The sequence below is a fragment of the Hyla sarda genome, chromosome 4 (genome assembly GCF_029499605.1).
Source record: "Hyla sarda isolate aHylSar1 chromosome 4, aHylSar1.hap1, whole genome shotgun sequence".
NCBI classification, from domain to species: Eukaryota; Metazoa; Chordata; class Amphibia; order Anura; family Hylidae; genus Hyla; species Hyla sarda.
This window is the reverse complement of record NC_079192.1, coordinates 252613883-252633990: the sequence shown is the minus strand read 5'-3', so window position 1 is coordinate 252633990 and position 20108 is coordinate 252613883. Positions and strand designations below refer to the sequence as shown.

At 39.1% G+C, this 20108-nt stretch overlaps 1 protein-coding gene across 12 annotated transcripts in view; it reads right to left on the bottom strand.

Annotated features, from left to right (window-relative positions):
- Positions 1–1453: 1453 nt before the first annotated feature.
- The window catches only part of NRCAM (neuronal cell adhesion molecule), a 230693-nt gene continuing 212038 nt past the window's right edge, over positions 1454–20108 (bottom strand). For 6 of the 12 annotated variants that reach the window (XM_056573936.1, XM_056573937.1, XM_056573940.1 and 3 more), the window contains 3 exons: positions 6522–6653; positions 5380–5458; positions 1454–4662 (listed from right to left, as the gene is read on the bottom strand). In XM_056573936.1, the coding sequence (XP_056429911.1) occupies positions 4425–4662; positions 5380–5458; positions 6522–6653 (449 nt within the window). In that variant the 3' untranslated portion in view covers positions 1454–4424. Of the gene's footprint in view, positions 4663–5379; positions 5459–6521; positions 6654–9988; positions 10133–10614; positions 10729–14372; positions 14430–20108 lie in introns of all 12 variants that reach the window. The other 6 variants (XM_056573930.1, XM_056573929.1, XM_056573932.1 and 3 more) reach the window with 2 other exon arrangements.

The window sequence follows — 20108 nt, the reverse complement described above, 5'->3', positions numbered from 1 at the left end:
ATCCTGTTATCCAGTCTTCTTCATGTTATCACATCTACCATTTATCTTGTCTCTGGTTCCTAAACTGTCAGTATGATATATCTTGCCTTGATATTTTTTGTTAGTTGCTATTTAGCATTCCTGCCGTGGATTAGGTCCTTATTCCTGTTTGTTGGTTATTGTGTTAGCCCCTTGTGTTCTTGACGTGTACCCCAACCTTGTACAGTTTGTTTGTTATTTTGACTCTGATGATCCAGCACATTAGCGCAGTGTATGGACCGGCTCAAAGTTGTGATTCTCCGCTTTGGGGTCTTTGCAAGTAGGAAGAAATGCAGCTTTAGGGAAAGTTTGGTAGCACTTCTTTCCTGCCCTATGTGACATGATCATTACAGTAGTACTGTGTTTGCATGGCAACATCAATGAGTAGAGAGTACATATTATTTTCTAGGATATCTAGAGATAATATTTCTCATTATGGAGACACCATTACTGGTGTGTGGAGCTTCAAAGGCCATTAGCACTCCACTGCACATTCTGGGAAGAGGGAATATGGAAAGCCGCTGGATCACACCATCTATCAGCTAGTTTTCCCTAAACATCAGTTTTCTTACTCTAGTTACAGAGTTTTAGAAACTGATTGGAATTTAACCAGAGCCAGATATCTTCTCAGAAGGAAAGAGGACCCATCTGTAGACAGCGCTGTTTCGATGTTGTTGCCTCTCCTCAGTACTGAGCAGGGTGTTCTAGCTTAGCTTGTGATAGACTTGTTGCCTAGGTAAAAGGCATGTCTTGTGAAATGCATAATTTACAACAATCTAGACATTACTACTAAGTAGACTGCACTATATGAAGAGTGGGTGTTTCTAAGAATTGTGATTTAAAGGCACTGAAAAGCTGCAGACAGTAAATGAAATGTGTGTCTTTAACCATCCCAGTGAGTAGAGACTACTGAAGATGTTGAAGGTTTCTTTTTATGAGAACACTTGGCTTATTAATGAATAAATAATATGATACGATCGTGTACATCCTGCTGGAAACCTCTTTGATCAGTTTATCATGGTTACAGTGTAAAAATGTACGTGTTATTTTCTTATAGTGTTTATCTTGGCTTTGATCAATAGAGATTACATTAGGTATAGCCATAGGAAATTTCATCTTCTAAGGGTATGTTCATAAGGGGGAGATACCTCCAGATTTTTCTTCTGGGCTTGTAAGTAAACCGTCTGCATAGAATTGACCTATAACATGGATATTAAAGGGGTTTTGTGGGCATATATATTACTATGATATATGCCTCCTTGTGGCATATAGATGGTATAGATGGCATGCTCACCCCCCCCCCCCCCCCACACACACACACACACTTTTGCCAAATCATTTGTTCCCGCTGCAATCCTCTTCTTCTGATGAGGTTGTGAGGTGAGATTGGCTTATTAGGATTGAAATGTCATCAGAAGGAAGAAGAGAACTGCAGTCAAGACTGTAAGATTTATTGAAGCATATATAAAACCCCTTTACATCAGCAGTATGTCAGTTTATGTTGTATAGTTTACCGGTGGCTTTTACCGCTGTAATGAGAGAAATCTGCAGCAGATCGGCTGCAAAATTTGCAAGTACAACATGTAAATTTGCATGTGATGCATCTTGAATGTGCTCTTCTTAAACCTTGAAGCTACTAGAAGTCCAGATCTCTTTGCTTTGATGCCGTGTTACAATTTACAGTAACAAAAAAATATACATTTACAAAGATTTTAATCTTATATGGAAGATAATAGATTTATTTTAGGGTTGAAGGTCTGGCATATTGGAAAAGTAGACAGTGACATATGAGGAAGACAAACATTATAAGCAATCCTTAAAGAGGTACTCCGGTGCAAAACATCTTATCCCCTATCAAAAGGATACGGGATATGATGTTAGATTGCGGGAATCCCGCCACTGGGGACCCACGCGATCTCTGGGCCAGAACACGGCGTCCAGAACACGGGAGTATGGAGCTCCCTTGTTTGTGACGTCACACCACACCCCTCCATTCATGTCTATGGGAGGGGGTGGGGGGCAGGCCGGCGATTGCAGGGGTCCCCAGCAGGGGGATGCCCGCAATCTAACATCTTATCCCCTATCCTTTTGATAGGGGATAAGATGTTTTGCGCCGGAGTACCCCTTCAAAGCATTATTCTCCTTTTGGATAGTTATCTAGCCAGATAGGTGGGGAATCTGAAGACGAAGCTTTAAAGGACACAGTGAAAACACAGTGCTGAAACTTGAATACATTTATTAATATACAAAATGTTGTTTTTACACAAGAGAGTCTGCAGGTGAACCATTACATGCACAGCTTGTATTAGCATGTGTTACTTGTCCAGAGGTCATTGATCAAGGACTAAGGCACAATTCTCATGCTCTCTTGTGTCAATTATAAAGCACGGCAGAGTCACATGTGAAGAATATGCTACTCTTAAGGACGCAGACAGGTAACCTTGACAAGCAGACACATCTTTTGCTATATAAATTGACACAACACAGAATTATGTCACAGTGATTTCCCCTTGATAAAAGACCATCACAGCCACCGATAAGCTATTGAAGTCTCTTTATCACCGGATACTGCCTAGTTGTGCTTTGTAATATGAGTTGTAGAATTTATTTTCACTCCTTCAGGTTCCATTAAGACACCAAAATATGTTACTACATACAGGGGCTGATACATAATGTAAGTGAAGGGACATGAGTGTATACACAGCTGCCAAACTTGTGCTTTTATTTCGTCCTATAGAGTCTGAGAAGAGGAATGACAAATGTAACATACTGGCACAAGTTAAAGAAGTCTGCAGTAAATACAATAGTTCACTATGTCATTTCACAGCAAAATATATGCATTTCAGTAGATGCTTTGAAAATACCATGCACTCCGTTGGCTATATTTCTTCTTACACAGTACAACGTAATCTTTGCTTTATTTCTCTGTAACACCTACAAGCATAAAAGCATCTAATCTTTCTGTATATTTACAAATTGAACAAAATATCTACATATAATAGCTCACTTAAAATTAAACTTGATGCAAGTTATGAAAATGCAATATATTGGCAAATGAAACTGAGCAGTGCTTCAACCATAGGCTGTTATATATTTTCATATGAAGCTAAACCACAGTATTGGAATAGTTTACGTAGTCAAGATAAATACACTTTTGCCACAGGTGACTTCCATCCATTCTATGAACCACTGAGAGTTGCATTCTCTTGTGCAGGGCTTCATTCTGCTTTTTTTGTTCTTTAGCTCTAATAGGATCTGAAGTAGATATTTGTGTACATGTCCTAGGTGTCGATATTCACTGACACCCAGTGAGAAACAGATGGGCTCATATAAGCGATATATGGATCTCAGCGCATGCTGTGCTTTCCTTTTTAATGTGGCTTGTGCTATGTGCACACTCTTCTGTTCATAGCAATGTCAGTAAACAATGGACCTGCAGCAGCATATAGACAATTTCATTTTACAATAGAGATTTTTTTTTTTTCGTTCCAATAATGCTTTTATAACATCTTTATCATTTACACAATTTACATTTTTGGCAAAAATGATACTGTAGTTCATCAATTTGACTTTACTGTACCAACATACCCAGCAGAGCAGTGCATCATGGAATGCATATCAAATAAAGGCACTGAACAATATGCATGGGGGCTCATGATGTCCCCTCAGTGACTGTGAACAATACAAATCCCAGAATGCATTGCAAAGATTATAACTTTATGGAATCGAAATAGCCTGTTTATATATGGGGTACTAAATACAACACTGTACGTACAGTATAATACTTTATAAGTCAAAAAGGCTATAAAGTAACGGGAGCAAATAGCATATATTTGGGTCTGAGTAAGCATCAGCAAATGCAAGTGTCATACTTAACTTATTTAGTCGCCATATAGATATACTCACATTCTAGTCTTTTAGAAAGACGTGGTAGACTATACAATAAATTCACCAACTTCACCACCAATGTCCACATAGACATTGAAGTTCTACACACTGTCACACTACTATAATACTGACAAAAGAAATGGACTCGATACCCAGTTGTCTGACCAAGGACTGCATAACAAAGGACCAAACCATGGCTTACATACACTGGGTGGTAAGTGAAATGTGGATCATTCCATGCATTATAGGTTCATAAATGAAACAGGCTTCAGGCTTACTTCATTTTGCTACATTGTAGATTCTGTGCATGTTTCTGCACACTGTAGAAAAACAACACAAAAAAGATGGACATGTCGTACCATTACACCGACATCCAGTATCACTTACAAGAGTTTGCATTTAGAAAGTACCGTTCAATGTATGAATAACTCTACGTCGTGTGGACCACTGAATGAAAGCTGAGTGCATCGAATGGAACGTGGCAGCTTACAAAAGAGAATATGACCGCTTAATGATGACTACACAAAGGAATTCATGGCATTGACAGGAGATGGAGCTTCTGAACTTTCATTGCCTTCTACGGGTTCTTTTTCTTTTTTGCCACTATATTGTCCAATAAAGGAGCCATCTTCATTAAACTGCCCATTTACTCCTTCTCCATAATCCACCAAGCTGTCATCGCTGTCTTCTTTTTTTACAGTTCTGTCTGACGGGGTCCGACTTCCCTTTTTAAGTGGTTTGTGGTCCTCTGCATCACTGGTAGAAAAATAACTACGTTTAGGAATGAAATACTTGCATGTTTGTCATGACTCAACATGCAACTAAATACAATTTCCAACAATTGAGTTTATACAATAGCATTTTACAGGTAACACAACCGTACTGCAATTTACCAGGTTGCTTTGAGTCACTCTGTATGAGTGACACCTCCAGTAAGCAGTTGGGCCTGGAAGCTTAAAGCGGAACATAGAAAGGAAAAGCAATTTTTTCAAAATACCTAATTCAGATACTTATTGACTGTGTAAAGCCATAATATTGTATGATTCTATTCATAGTAATACATATATGTAACTGTATACTGAAGGAAAAGTGGTAGGTAAAATATCAAGCTTTTTAGAAGCCACTGTAGTGTAGGGTTGCAAATGTCCACTCTTACCTTCCAAGTAACCTACATATCCCATAGAAAAATAAAGAAAACATAATCACCTAAGGGAAAGACATCAAGATTATCCAACATAACAAACATATTTTATTTAGAAGTGTGCTTTATCACTGATAATTATATATTTTCAGTTTGCATACTACTCTAATGTAACTTTTTTATCATGTTCCACCTATAGTGGTTCTGTCTAGGGCTCGGTCATGGGAAACTGTGAGTTTGAAACAGAATGTGAACGAGCTCTAAAGCTGCTTTTATTTATAGGTTGCTGTTCAATGTAAAAGCAAATCTTTGTCTTGGAATAAATTCCTCACCTATATTCACCAAATGTTCCATCATCCTCTTTCATGGGTTGTATTTCAGGGTCTGCATGGGCATCTTCCTTTTCTTTCACTATTAATGAGCAAAGAAAACATTTACAAAAACCAATGGATGGAGCACGGGATAAATGCATGCGTACAGGTGTGTTCACCCTTATCAGGTATTAATGGTATTAAGAAAGTATTTGCCTTTATTCACAAGGGAAGCATTTTAGATTATTATCCCAAAAATATTAAATATCCTAATGATTTAATATAGATACTGATTTATTTAGGCTTGCACACTTCATTTATGATAACATAAAAAGGTATGTGGTTTATAGGTTAATCCGCTATTGGGTTTTCCAAAATAACTTATTTGGTTGTAGAAACATTAGGTTCATACTATGTGTAAGTTTTAATATTCAGATCAAGATGAGTACTGCTAATATGTTAGGTCTCTTTGGTAAATTACAAAATATATTTTATATTTTGTATGTTGAAAACACTTGTGCATTACCTGTAATGTCTATTATGCTGTTGCATTGGATGGTGAATGGCATTGGCTTTTGCCCATCATTCAGCCCCACCAGGCTGGGGACCATGAGTGGGATGGGGGCAGCCCTGATCACTCTAATAATTGTTAAGTATATATAGGTGTCATGTTGTATATAGCCATTATGTCTTGATTAAGAACGGTAATACTTTGAAACATGTGATAATTTCTTTTGAGTTTTATTACAGCCTGTACAGCAATTTTAATAAAGAAGAAGTAAATGTTATTGTTTTTCTGAGTTTCAGAGCCTAGGGGTCTATTCATTGTTCCTGCTGCTACATAGACCTGGTGTTGGCTCGATTAATCTTCCTTATGATTTCATAATGCTTATACTAGGTACTAGGGATCGCAACTATGCCTCTTGTAGACTAGGAATCACATGACAATGGTATAATACATGGTATCATATTATTAAAATATTTATTTAAAAAAAAACCTTTTATTCAGAGTAGATTTTCATTTTTTACTCCCTCAACATTCTATTCTCTGCCTGTATCCGATGAGTCAGCCTTGTCATAAGGAGACGGTCACCATCTCCATCAATGTTTACACCAATAATGTCATAGTAATATATGTAAATAAATATACAAATGTTTCTTACCTGGATACTTTCCACCTTTATTTCTTCGGATGAAACAAACAATCAGCAGAATTAAAATAATGAGGGCTACAGCACACATCAGGCCAATAAACCATCCCTGTGTAGCTATGTCAACTTGTCGACTGGCCATAGCTATAAAATTAGAAGGACAGATTATTAATAGGTAATACAGAAAAAGAAGGGTAAGCCTAAAAACAACTAAAGAGGTCAAAATAAAACAAATATAAAAAATTAGCTAAACTGTCATGTCCTTCTTGTACAATAAAACAATGTAAAAAATGTCAGATATGTGCTCCCCAACAGCTTGCGTTGCAAACAGCTTGGTATTGTTTTGTTAAAAAATGATATAAAAACACATAACCTGCAATAAACACAGCCAAAGACAACGGCATAAAACACAATCAGAGTCATATATGCTCTGCAGTTCCTTAAAGATTATGCTTAATCACATTCACCACAAGTCCACTGTAAGCTGCTTTGTAAGATCCATGAAAAGCTATACTTAAAGGGGTTATCCCCAGGATTAAACGTCTTGAACTATCCACAGGAAAGGTGATAACAAGCTGATCAGTTGGTTTCCGACTGCTGTGACCCCAGCAATTAGGAGAATAGAGGTCCCTTGTCCTCCAGGTGAATAAAGTAACAACATGTGGTTGGACCCCCACTTTTCAGCTAGTGTACAGGCCATATTTTTTATTCATGGGATAACCAAAATAACCCCCCAAAAAGCCATTTCACATTAGTGAATACTGAAATGAACTTTAGTGGATATCAAATAAAGAAAAAGTTAATGTTTATATAATGATCTCTATATGGTAGCACACAGGTTAATGTACTTTTTCCTGAGGGCTACTAGTCCACCTGACCATGCTTATTGTAAAAATGTCCAAGCATTAATACATTTGACCATCTAAGTTGCATTTCTTTAAACTATTGCCTTTGGTTTTTTTTCGGCACAATTTTTATACAGTGTGTCATTTGTGGGCGACTATTTTCTAAATGTGGCTTGATGCTGCTGGACCCCAATGCATTATCTGAGCCACAGGCTTAATCTATATGTCATTTGCCTTATCCTGCAAATACATAACATGTTATAAAGTGATGTCTGTCTTCAGTAAATAAATGGCCTATTTCAGAGGTGTCTACAACCTACACGCACCCTAAGTCTCTGAGGAAAGGGTATATGGGAGCAGAGGATGATTGTTGAGGAAGACAGTGGCATTCAATTCCCTACAATCAATTTCATCCAAAACTATCTTTTATTCATGGTCAAGGTAAGCTACAGTATATGTTACATTCATTCAGATTACACATAAATCCATTCCTTAACATTTGTAAAGAAGACCACCATTTTAAGGGAGACATTTTAATTGTATCAAAAAGTACTCAATATAAGACAGACCATGGAGATTGCTAGTTTATCGATCAACATAGTAAGGCTTTTTATCATACACAGCTGTCAGCTGAAAAGCTATTATTCCTGATCCCCCCTCCCTCTTCATACACATACACCCATGACAAGGTGTGTTCTAAATAGGGAGAAGGGAGTAAGACACTTTCAGCCAATGGCAGCAGCTTATCCTCCTTCAGAACAGAAAGATAGGGCATGTAGTGCTGGGCGGTATGACCAAAAATGCATATCACGGTATTTTTGCAAGTTATGACGGTTCCATAACTGACATCAGCGCTGCTTATGAATATTCATCCCCCCTCCCGCCAGCTCACCCTCTCTTCACCGCTCCTAACTGGAGGGAGGGGGATGAATATTCATAAGCGGCGCTGACATCAGTGCCAGTTAGCTGCAGAAGCCCCACCTGTGCCAGTTACAGCAAGATATACACATAGAATAAAACCACAATTGCGGGCGAACGGCCGGGCGGACCAAAGTAAGGTAGGGCTCGTTTTAATCAGTGTCTCCCGCACTATCCACCAGTACCTGTGGATAATGCGGGAGAAAATATCTGACAGTTTTCCTTTAATCGTTTCCAGCGCCACGGCCCGCAAGTCAATCATTTAAAGCGCTGGCAGCCCGCAAGTCATTCATTTAAAGCGTGGCTTGCAAGTTTTCCTTTAAGTTGCGAGCCAGAAGGTGACAGCTTGCCACTGCTCACATCTCATTCATTTAAAGCGCCGCGGCTGGCAAGTCATTCATATAAAGCGCCGGCAGCCACAAACTCATTCATTTAAAGTGCCACCGCAACTCATCTGCGACTGATAATTCATTCATTCGAGGGGAGGAGGGGCCCAACTGGTATTGCGGCATGGGAAAAAATTGTGCAGGGAAAAAATTTCAGTATTCGGTATGAACCGGTATACTGCCCAGCCCTAATGGCATGTTGAAAATCAAAAGTTTGATCCTTCACTCCTGTCTTCTGATGCCAGAGGAAAGTTGGGAAGCCCCCATAAACATTAGGCAGTCAGACAGCTGACAATAATCTAATGTTATGGCCAGCTTATGTTTCACAAACAATGTATGCCACTTGTAAAAATAAGCACATCAGTGGTTTGACATTGGTAGTCTAAAATGTTTCTTGTATAGACATTTGTTTCTTTTCCATGAAATTTTTATTTATTTTTTTCCTAATAAGGGAAAATACATTACCTACATGATTTTTAGTCTCCTTAAGAGAGTCTATGGTCAGTGTATAACATTTTTTATACCATTTTGTAGGCTTGGTGTCCTGATACCAATGCTGTTTTTATTTTGGTGCAATGCCACCAGCCCCTCTCTCATTTAAGATATATGGATTTTATTATTTAATTTACTCTCTGTACTCCCCGAATAGTCAGGTGAGTGTAAAATGCATTTCATAGAGGTGTGAATGCTAGGCTCAGAGGGTGTGAATATGAGGCCGAGGGAACATGAATCAGGCTTTGGATGCGTTTATCAGGCTGAGTTGATGTAATAATAAGGCTGAGGGAATATGAATCATTCTTGGGGGGTGATAATGAGGAGCGGGGCCATTGTTCCTTACTGAACCTTCTGTGTGACTTCAGTTTTATGAGGTTGCACAAATGAGAGTGGGTCACACTTTTATGGACATCATTTAAAACAAAAACAAAAATCAACTTTAACTTCAGTTACCAATATTTAGGAGTATGAGGATTAATTCTCCAACTTTACACTCAACAAGAAACATATCCAGTGCATTATACCACCTATTCCAAAATTCATGACTGCACACTTCTAACAGTACCTCTTGTACTTTGTTATTTCAAGTATTTTTATAAATGTAGAAACCTCATATTCAAAATATCAGATCAACATCTTGATAAAGTTGACCTAAATGTCAAAATCCCCTAAGTTCATTATTGGTTACAGGTGTCATGAGATACAATATGAACACACAGGAAACACAACGTTTTAGCAGCTGTCCTTTCCATTGTCATGATGGGAGATGTTCCACTCCACCAACATAGAGGAGAGATTTGTGTGAGGCACATGGGTTGCTGCACAAATGCCTCACCTGGACCTGTCTGAAATATTTCTTCTGAATCTGTACGACCATCAGAAGAAACCCGAACTCTATATGATGTTCCTGGAGTTAAACCATTTAATACAAAGCCGCTCTGAGTAGCATTTATAATTTCCTCTTTCCAGTCTTCTTTGTCTAGAAGAATTTCAGACAACATAGGAATAACTTATGTCATTATTCGTATGTACTGCGTATAGGTTCTGGTCAATTGCACTCAAGTAGCATGCAAGGAAAACGTTATTATAGACTACAAAACTGAGCTTGAAGTCATTATCCAACTGGACAGGATTCAGATGAATAGTCAATTTTAGTTAGGCAAAGTGAACTGCACCCAATGCAACTGTTTAAGTTTTTTATAGTAAGAATAAAAGGCAAAGGGACTTTCCAGTAACCAGACTGTGACATAGAAGAACACTCACAATACATGTGTTCCTATTCAATATTATACACATTAGGGGGCTCTCAACCATTAATGCCAGGTAAGTAGTGACTTATGGCATTCCATCATCCATAATTGGAATTCGGCTCACGTGGCATTATCCTAAGATTTATTCTGACTAGATTTTAACGGGTCTCTGATAAAGCTATGGTTGCAATTTACTGAAATAGGTTCTTACTCAATTCTACATATTTAACAAAGATCTTGGTCTCTAAGTACTCAAAATTCCACACGACAGTAGCTGATGTTTCCGCAGCAGTGATATTCTTGATCAGAGGTGCGAATGGCTGAGCTAAATGTTGAGTAAGAAGAAAGACGTTAACATTGATTCAACATGTTTCCATAGAAAGCATGCACTCTATTTTGCGCTCAATTTCTGGAGGAAAAAAGAGATCTTATCACATGATCTAAAATGCAATCTATTTTAGATCATGTGGTCTGTGGATCTAGGGTATTGTGTTTAACCAGCATCTATGTAAAATGACTAAAACTGAGAAGACTAAGGCTATCCAGCAGACTTTACTTTGGCAACATTAAAGGGGTTTGGCGGTTTTATGTAAACAAACATAATTATTGCCTTAAAGTGGTGTAACTTTCCAATATACTTAGTATTATGCTTCAATAAAATCTCTTGTAGGGTTCAGTGAATGGAAATGTATTAAATACATTGAGAGAATGAAAATGTGTACTGATCATTTTAAACTAAAACAGAGGTATGGCTTATGATAATCTATGAGAGTTCTCACTCTTCTATTAAGAGTGCACCAGTGTCAGTAGTGGGCCGTATTTATAGTTTGTGCTGCCCTAGGCACTTGCTTAAAAACCGCATGAGTTACATGTGGATTTTGAGGCACTTTAAAGGGTACTCCACTGGCCAGCGTTCGGAAGTAAATGTTCCGAACGCTGTTTTCGCGCTGCGGGGGTCGGCCATGCCCCTCAATCCCGTAACATCTCGGCCAAACCCCCTCAATGCAAGTCTATGGGAGCGGGCATGACGGCCCCTCAATTCAAGTCTATGGGAGGGGGCATGATGGCCCATCAATGCAAGTCTATGGGAGGGGGCATGACGGCCGTCATGCCCCCTCCCATAGACTTGTATTTTTGGGGGGCATGGCCGTGATGTCACAAGGGGCGTGGCCGACCCCCGCAGAGCAAAAACAGCTTTCGGAACATTTACTTCCAAACGCTGCCCACTGGAGTACCCCTTTAATGTGGATCTTACACCTATACACAGAAATGGTGAAATCAATTACAAATTCACAACATTTTGCAGGTGTTTAGACCCATATGGAATTTGGGATTATTATTTTTTTTTGCTTCAGGCTGCAGCAGCCACACCAAAGTATTTATCCTTGTTCTTTTCTCACTGCAGTGCTTCCCCACTTAACACTGTTCCCCTAGGTACAGGCCCTTGGGTGCTTAATGGTAAATACAGCCCTAATGGTAAATACAGTGGTATACTATATTATCTCTTGAAATAAACAACAAGTGAGTTTCTACTCACTAACAGGTAGCAATAATCTTGAAAACAGTAACATTTTAAAGTAACTAGAAAGTTACAATATTTAATTATACAATAATCAAGCTTAATTTACATAAAACCAGAAAGGCTCTTTATATGGGGGTTGAAATAATAATTTTATTCTATTACATCATGCAAATTTTTTACATTTTTCTCCTCAGTCTAGATTTTGTTGTTACATATATGTTAGGGCTTCTTTTGGTGTCCCACATGTCCAGTGCCAAATAGAAGGAATACGTGACCACCAGCACTGACATGTCGGGTGGAGATTCTGAGAGTAAATTAGAGGAGTTTTTTTTTATTTATTTTTTATGACAATTGAAAAAAAAATTTGTGCATGATATTCCAGATACATTTTTACATTAATTTGTGGGACACCCTTATCCTATAAAAAGCCTTCTACAAATGTGACATGTCAGGAGTGATATGTGAAGGTCCAATGGTGACCACCAATGTCTAAAACAGAAGCTGTGCCTGTTTATTTCTGATTGGCACTGCTCTGCTCTACTCAAAAAGAAATTCTATGGTGTTTCCCATGACTTATGCCACTCTCCTAGCAGAGCTGAGAAGTGCCTAGCAGAAATGAATGTGCACAGCTTCTATGTGCTTGTTTTAGGAATTAGTGGGGGTTTCAGCACATGGACCCCCAACTATCGAAACTTCAGTGTAAAATACATGTCATTTTACATGCCCAAAAATGATGCTTTGTGTCCATCATGTAATGCCTACATATTTCATGCTGTTTTAGTCTATGATAGACAACTAAGAAATATATACTGTATTGTGCTTTTACGTTACTGACCCTTCTTACGTATGCATTTTTACTCTACACAGTGCATATCTACAATTTGATCTCATGCACACACTACATGCAACAGAGAGTTTCTGGCAGATTTTAAAGGGGTACTCCACTGCCCCAGAGTTCAGAACATTTTGTTCCGAACGCTGGGTGCGGGCTGCGGGGGTTGTGCCATCACGACACGCCCCCTCAATGCAAGTCTATGGGAGGGGGCATGGCAGCCACCAGGCCCCCTCCCATAGACTTGCATTGAGGGAGCGTGTTGTGACGGCACAACCCCCGCAGAACGCACCCAGCGTTTGGAACAAAATGATATAAAAGTAGCGGGGAGTCGGCACTCATCTCAGTGGCGTGGTGCCTGCGGACAAGTAGTCAGCAAGTAGTCAGCAAGGTAGGAAAAGAAATCCCGGCACTCACAAATGATGCCGGGATTTAGCATTATTTGTGAGTACCGGGATTTCTTTACCTACCTTCGGAACAAAATGTTCTGAACTCTGGGGCAGTGGAGTACCCCTTTAAGCAAACTCACAGGTTCCTTCATAAAGCTGTGTATGGTGTTGTAACATAGGACCAGACAGGCTCTGTGTGAGTGCTCTATGGGCTCTATGCACATGACTTTGCCATGGTTTTTAGGTCATAATTACTTTGGAAGACAATAGGATGCAAATAGGAAGTGTGTTACTTAACGGTCCCAAGACCAAATAACAGGCCTCTATTTATATGAAAACATAGTTGTAGGTTGTGTATTACATACTGTAGTGCTTCCCCATCATTGCTGTATCACTATTATTCACAACTTTTGTGTATATTAGAGGCCAAGTATATCCCTCTGCTACCTCTGAACCTACTGATGTAGCACAAGAAGTTTATCTATTCCCTGGCTAAACTACAATACATGAAACACAGGTGAAATTTATCATCATTCTTTACCAGCTCTCCTATCATTAATGAAGTCCATAATATGCTGCAGAATTTATAAAGATAAGGAGATGGTGCTATTACAGATTGTTTCTAGATCTGGGGCTATAATGTGTTTCTTCCTGGCATTGCAGCCCCAATTCATATAGTACTTGGCAGCACCAATTGGCAGTAGCCTCATATGCACACTTGCATAATTGTATAGTTTCTTAGAAATAAGAAAAATAAATAGATTTCTGCAGATCTATCATTGTGTATTTCATGTTACTTGATGTGGTTTTTATATTCTTTTTCATGTTATACCAATGCAGATATTACCTTCTCAGCAACACAGTCTACAGACTTGATGCATAGTTCATAATCTGACCATTCAAAGCTTAATCCACCAAAGGGAGAAAATATGTTCTCTCTGCTATATGGTATCTTACTGAACTGTAAGTGTAAATGCAGAAGTAGCAACAAACAGTCACAAGATGTATGCAAACTACATGTACATCTGCATTTGCAGCCAAAACCACCAACACCCCCACCACCACAAAAGGTCAACACAACGGCTTCGAAGCATCTGCCCAGCTAGTATTCTACTCCATTTAGTGGATTTCACTTTTTCTTTGATAATACTTTACATGCATACTATCTGCAGAACTAGTGCATATCTACAATAGACTCTACCACACAAGAAGAAGAAAGACAATACCCCCAGAATGCGACGGATGGACTTTGTGTGTAACAGTGGAAGTGGCAAAAAAGGAATCTGTTGTTTATCCAGCACCAGCATGGAAAGGAAGAGAGAAGCAAAGAGAGAAAGGCACTTTATCAGACGTGTTAATGTCAATGGCATCACGTGCTTACCTGTTAACATACATCCATGCAATTCATGCTTATTTTAGTGAGGTAAAGTGTTAGAAAGCTGCAAAGTCAATTATAACAGCTGATATCAAGGTACCCAGTCATGCATGGCACCTTTATTCCCATATTTTCTCTAACATGAATGACTTTTATATTGTAACCATGGTTGCCACCTTTATTTCATGTTAATTGCATCCATATTCATTGTTGTTATATGGTAATCACCATGACATAATAAAAATACCAAGAACATATACCAAACCATTGTGATCAAATCTAGATAGCAAAATTCTGTTTCTGTATAAACTGGTGCATTTTAATATTCAACTCTCATTTTTCTCCTAAACTCAGTGTAAATTTAGAATGAGCATAAAATGAATAATTATGTTGCTAAATTATTCCCTCAGAGCTGTCCAAGTTGATGAAATAAACAGATTAAACACAATTTTGCTAAGACGCACATAGAACCTATTGCCCACAGCAGGTATCTCTGACTTTGGCTGTTGTCTAGATGAATCCACATTCTGTGTTTGGATACAAACTGGGTGCTTCCAGGCAGGTCATCTGGTGGAGGGTTCTTTTTGGCAGTAGGGTCCCTGCCCTCTCCTTCCCCTTGAACCTCCCCCAGGCCACAGTCTGACAAACAGAACAATTAACTTCATTACCTAAGCCTCCAGACACCTTTGAGAACATTTGTTTTACTGTAAGTTATACAGTGGGGCAAAAAAAGTACTTAGTCAGCCACCAATTTTGCAAGTTCTCTCACTAAAAAAGATGAGAGAGGCCTGTATTTTCATCATAGGTATACCTCAACTATGAGAGACATAATAATATCCATAAAATCACATTGTCTGATCTTTAAAGAATTTATTTGCAAATTAAGGTGGAAAATATGTATTTCGTCAATAACAAAAGTTAATCTCAATACTTTGTTATTTAACCTTTGTTGGCAATTACAGAGGCCAAATGTTTTCTGTAAGCCATCACAAGGTTTTCACACACTGTTGCTGGTATTTTGGCCCATTCCTCCATGCAGATCTCCTCTAGAGCAGTGATGTTTTCTGGCTGTCGCTGGGCAACACGAGCTTTCAACTCCCTCCAAAAGTTTTCTATGGGGTTGAGATCTGGAGATTGGCTAGGCCACTCAAGGACCTTAAAATGCTTCTTGCGAAGCCACTCCTTCATTGCCCGGGCGGTGTGTTTGGGATCATTGTCATGCTGAAAGATCCAGCCACGTTTCATCTTCAATGCTTTTGCTGATGGAAGGAGGTTTTCACTCAAAATCTCACAATACATGGCCAATTCATTCTTTCTTTTACACGGATCAGTTGTCCTGGTCCCTTTCCTCAAAAACAGCCCCAAAGCATGATGTTTCCACCCCCATGCTTCACAGTATGTATGGTGTTCTTTGGATGCAACTCAGCATTCTTTCTCCTCCAAACATAACAAGTTGAGTTTTTACCAAATAGTTCTACTTTGGTTTCATCTGACCATATGACATTCTCAAATACCTCTTCTGGATCATCCAAATGCTCTCTAGCAAACTTCACACGGGCCCGGACATGGGACATGTACTGACTTAAGCAGGGGGGACACATCTGGCACTGCATGATTTGAGTCCCTGGTGGCGTAGTGAGTTACTGATGGTAGCCTTTGTTACTTTGGTCCAACTCTCTGCAAGTCATTCACTAGGTGCCCCCATGTGGGTCTGGGATTTTTGCTCACTGTTCTTGTGATCATTTTGACACCACGGGGTGAGATCTTGCGTGGAGCCCCAGATCGAGGGAGATTATCAGTGGTCTTGTGTGTCTTCAAATTTCTAATAATTTGCTCCTACAGTTGATTTCTTCACACCAAGCTGCTTGCCTACTGCTGATTCAGTCTTCCCAGCCTGGTGCAGGTCTACAATTTTGTTAATGATGTCATTCGACAGCTCTTTGGTCTTGGCCATAGTGGAGTTGGAGTGTGACTGTTTGAGGTTGTAGACAGGTGTCTTTTATACTGATAACAAGTTCAAACAGGTGCCATTAATACAGGTAACGAGTGGAGGACAGAGGAGACTCTTAAAGAAGAAGTTACAGGTCTGTGAGAGCTAGAAATCTTGCTTGTTTGTAGGTGACCAAATACTTATTTTACCAAGGAATTTACCAATTAATTCATTAGAAATCCTACAATGTGATTTCCTGTATTCCTTCCGTCTATTCTGTCTCTCATGGTTGAAGTGTACCCATGATGAAAATTCCAGGCCTTTCTCATCTTTTAAAGTGGGAGAACTTGCAAAATTGGTGGCTGGCTAAATACTTTTTTGCCCCAATGTATAAACCATTTGCTATATCAGTTAGTCTATAACCCACCAGATGGTCATAACCCTATGTCCTGAAGTTTAAAAGAGGATTTTGGTATTTCTTTTGCAAAAGCACAACATAACAGCAAAAGCAACACTGACAGGATTACTCCCCGCCCCCTCCCCTTTAACCTCTGCAGCAATGCTGGCAGCACTCATACATCTTTAAAAAAAAAAAAACTGTGGATAAGATGCTGAGCATGTGCACTCAACATCTTTGGTCGACCATGGCAAGGCCTGTTCTGAGTAGAACCTGTCCTGTGAAACCGTTGTATGGTCTTGCCTACGGTGCTGCAGCTAAGTTTCAGGGTCTTCCTATAGCCTAGGCCATCTTCATGTAGAACAACAATTCTTTTTTTTTTTAGATCCTCAGAGAGTTTTTTGCCATGAGGAGCCATGTTGAACTTCCAGTGACCATTATTAGCGAACGTGACACCAAATTTAAGACACCCACTCCTCATTTACACCTATGACACCTTGTAACACTAACAAGTCACATGACACCTGGGAGGGAAAATAGCTAATTGGACCCAGTTTGCACATTTTCACTTAGGTTACTCACTTTTGTTGCCAAGGTTTAGACATTAATGGCTGTGTGTTGAGTTATTTTGAAGGGACACAACATTAAACACTGTTTTACAGGCTGTGCACTCACTACTTTACATTACAGCAGAGTGCCATTTCTATAATGTTGTCAAATCAAACGATACAATAAATGATTTACAAAAATATAAGTGGTGTGCTTACTTGGGAGATATTGTATATCATCTTTTCATGCAATATTGAATACTCGACTTCACCCAGACTATATAAATTTCTAATAAAGATAGAATGTATAAAAAAGCCTACAAACCTTTATCTACATATGCATGAATTCAGGTAAATTCTAATTTCCTTTATTTTAAACAGATTTTTGTTGCAGTAGATATTATTGTTAATGACCTTTTACTGGCACATCCTGCACTTTACTTTGCATCCTGCCTTTAATAGCCAAGATTGTTGTGTACATTCACATATTAGTTATGTATGGTAGCAGAAGGTAAAAATGGCAGAGAGCCTTAAAGGGGTACTCCGGTGAAAACCTTTTTTCTTTTAAATCAACTGGTGGCAGAAAGTTAAACATATTTGTAAATTACTTCTATTAAAAAAATCTTAATTCTTCCTGTACTTATTAGTTGCTGAATACTACAGAGGAAATTCTTTTCTTTTTGGAATGCTCTCTGATGACATCACGAGCACAGTTCTCTCTGCTGACGTTATTATAATAATAATAACGCTTTATTTATTGTTGTCCTTAGTGGGATTTGAACCCAAGTCCCCAGCACTGCAAGACAGCAGTGCTAACCATTGAGCCACAATGCTGCCCTTAGCATACATCTGCTATGCATGGTTGCTAAAATGGACAGAGATGTCAGCAGAGAGCACTGTGCTCGTGATGTCATCAGTGTTCCAAAAATAAAGGAATTTCATCTGTAGCATTCAGCAGCTAATAAGTACTGGAAGGATTAAGATTTTTTAATAGAAGTAATTTACAAATATGTTTAACTTTCTGCCACCAGTTGATTTAAAAGAAAAAAGGTTTTCACCGGAGTACCCCTTTAAACAGAAAACTGGGAGTTGCATGGCATCTCATAGTTTACTATGACACAGTTTTAGGCGCTATTATATTCTTCTACTTGAAAATACCATATGTTCTCCTCTTGCATGCATGGTCACAAGTTGAAGTGTATATACACTGCTCGGCCATAACATAAAACCACTGACAGGTGAACTAAATTAAATAGATTATCTTGAGACAATGGGTGAGATAAATTAGACCATAATAGAATTCCGCACAGAGATTCCACAGCAGCAGAGTCCCATTGTTATCAATGGGATTATGTGGTACGGGAAATAGGCCAGTTGTAAGGATCTGAGTGACCAAGAGACAAATTGTGATGGTCATATGACTGGGAGAGTGCATCCCCAGTCATAAAAAGTGACCAAAAAGTCCCATTAAAACTATAGCATTGGCCGCACAGAGCCGTGGCAGTGCTGGGTCCCTGTAGGGGAGATTGGGGGGGGGGGGGGGTCCCAGGGGATAAGTTGTCTGCAGTACTCCTTTAAATAGGGGGGATTTAACAATTTGTTAATTATATCGCAATCGAAATCACAATATTTATATTGTGCAGCCCTAGTCTGTACACCACTTGCTTTACTTTTCAAGTAAATCAAAGCAAAGCCAAAGTGGCACAGCACAATGCCAAGCGATGCTGCCCCTTGGTTCTAGAGAGTCTCAGCAGCCAAAACTCAACTGATCCAAAGTTACATTTATTTAAAAGCTTAAGTACTCTATAATATTCTTTCATTTCTACATAAAAAATGCAAATAAAAAAAGGATGGGAACAATGTATGTGCAAAGAAAATGTCTTAATTTATGATATTAGAAACTATATTATTTATGTGACACTTTTGTTTTAAAACTGATGTTAATAAAAACTGCAGTACATACATGTCGGCATTAAACAACTGCTACCCAGGGTGCCCACTCTCGCCCCTTCTGTTTGATCTGGCCATTAAGCCGTTGGCGCAATATCTGCTGACTACGGACCTGTACTCGAGAGTGAGATTGCGTTCCACTGAAGTAAAAATATTGTTGTTCACCGATGACGTTTTATATCTTAGTCACCCTGCTAGGGACGTGCCTCGGGTCCTGGATTTTGTTTCTTATTTTGGGGGCTTGTCAGGCTATAAAATAAACATGTCAAAATGCGAGCTCTTGCCATTGGGTTTGTCGCCTCCACGCTCACGGAGGCGGGGAATCTAGGGGTCGCAGTTGCGTTCTCTCACATTCAATACTTAGGCATCATGATTGGGAAAACACCTGATTCCCTCTATTCCCTTAATTACCTTCCCCTTCTGGCTAAAATAATTTCCGAATTGCGCAAATGGGAGAATCTTCCGTTAACTCTCATGGGACGTTGTCATCTCTTGAAGATGATCAGCTTTCCCATGCTGTTATACCCCCTCCAAAGCCTTCCTATCCTACTCAAACATGATGATGTTAAATGCCTCAATTCAGCGGTTATTCGTTTTATCTGGCAGGGTAAGCGCCCTCACATTGCTCTGAAAAAATTGATACGGGGCAAGACTGAGAGTGGTCTTAACCTACCCAATGTGAGGGACTACAACTTAGTCTGCTTATTTCGGCATGTAATTGATTGGCGGCAGGGTTCTGCTTTCTATTCCAATGTGTTCCTA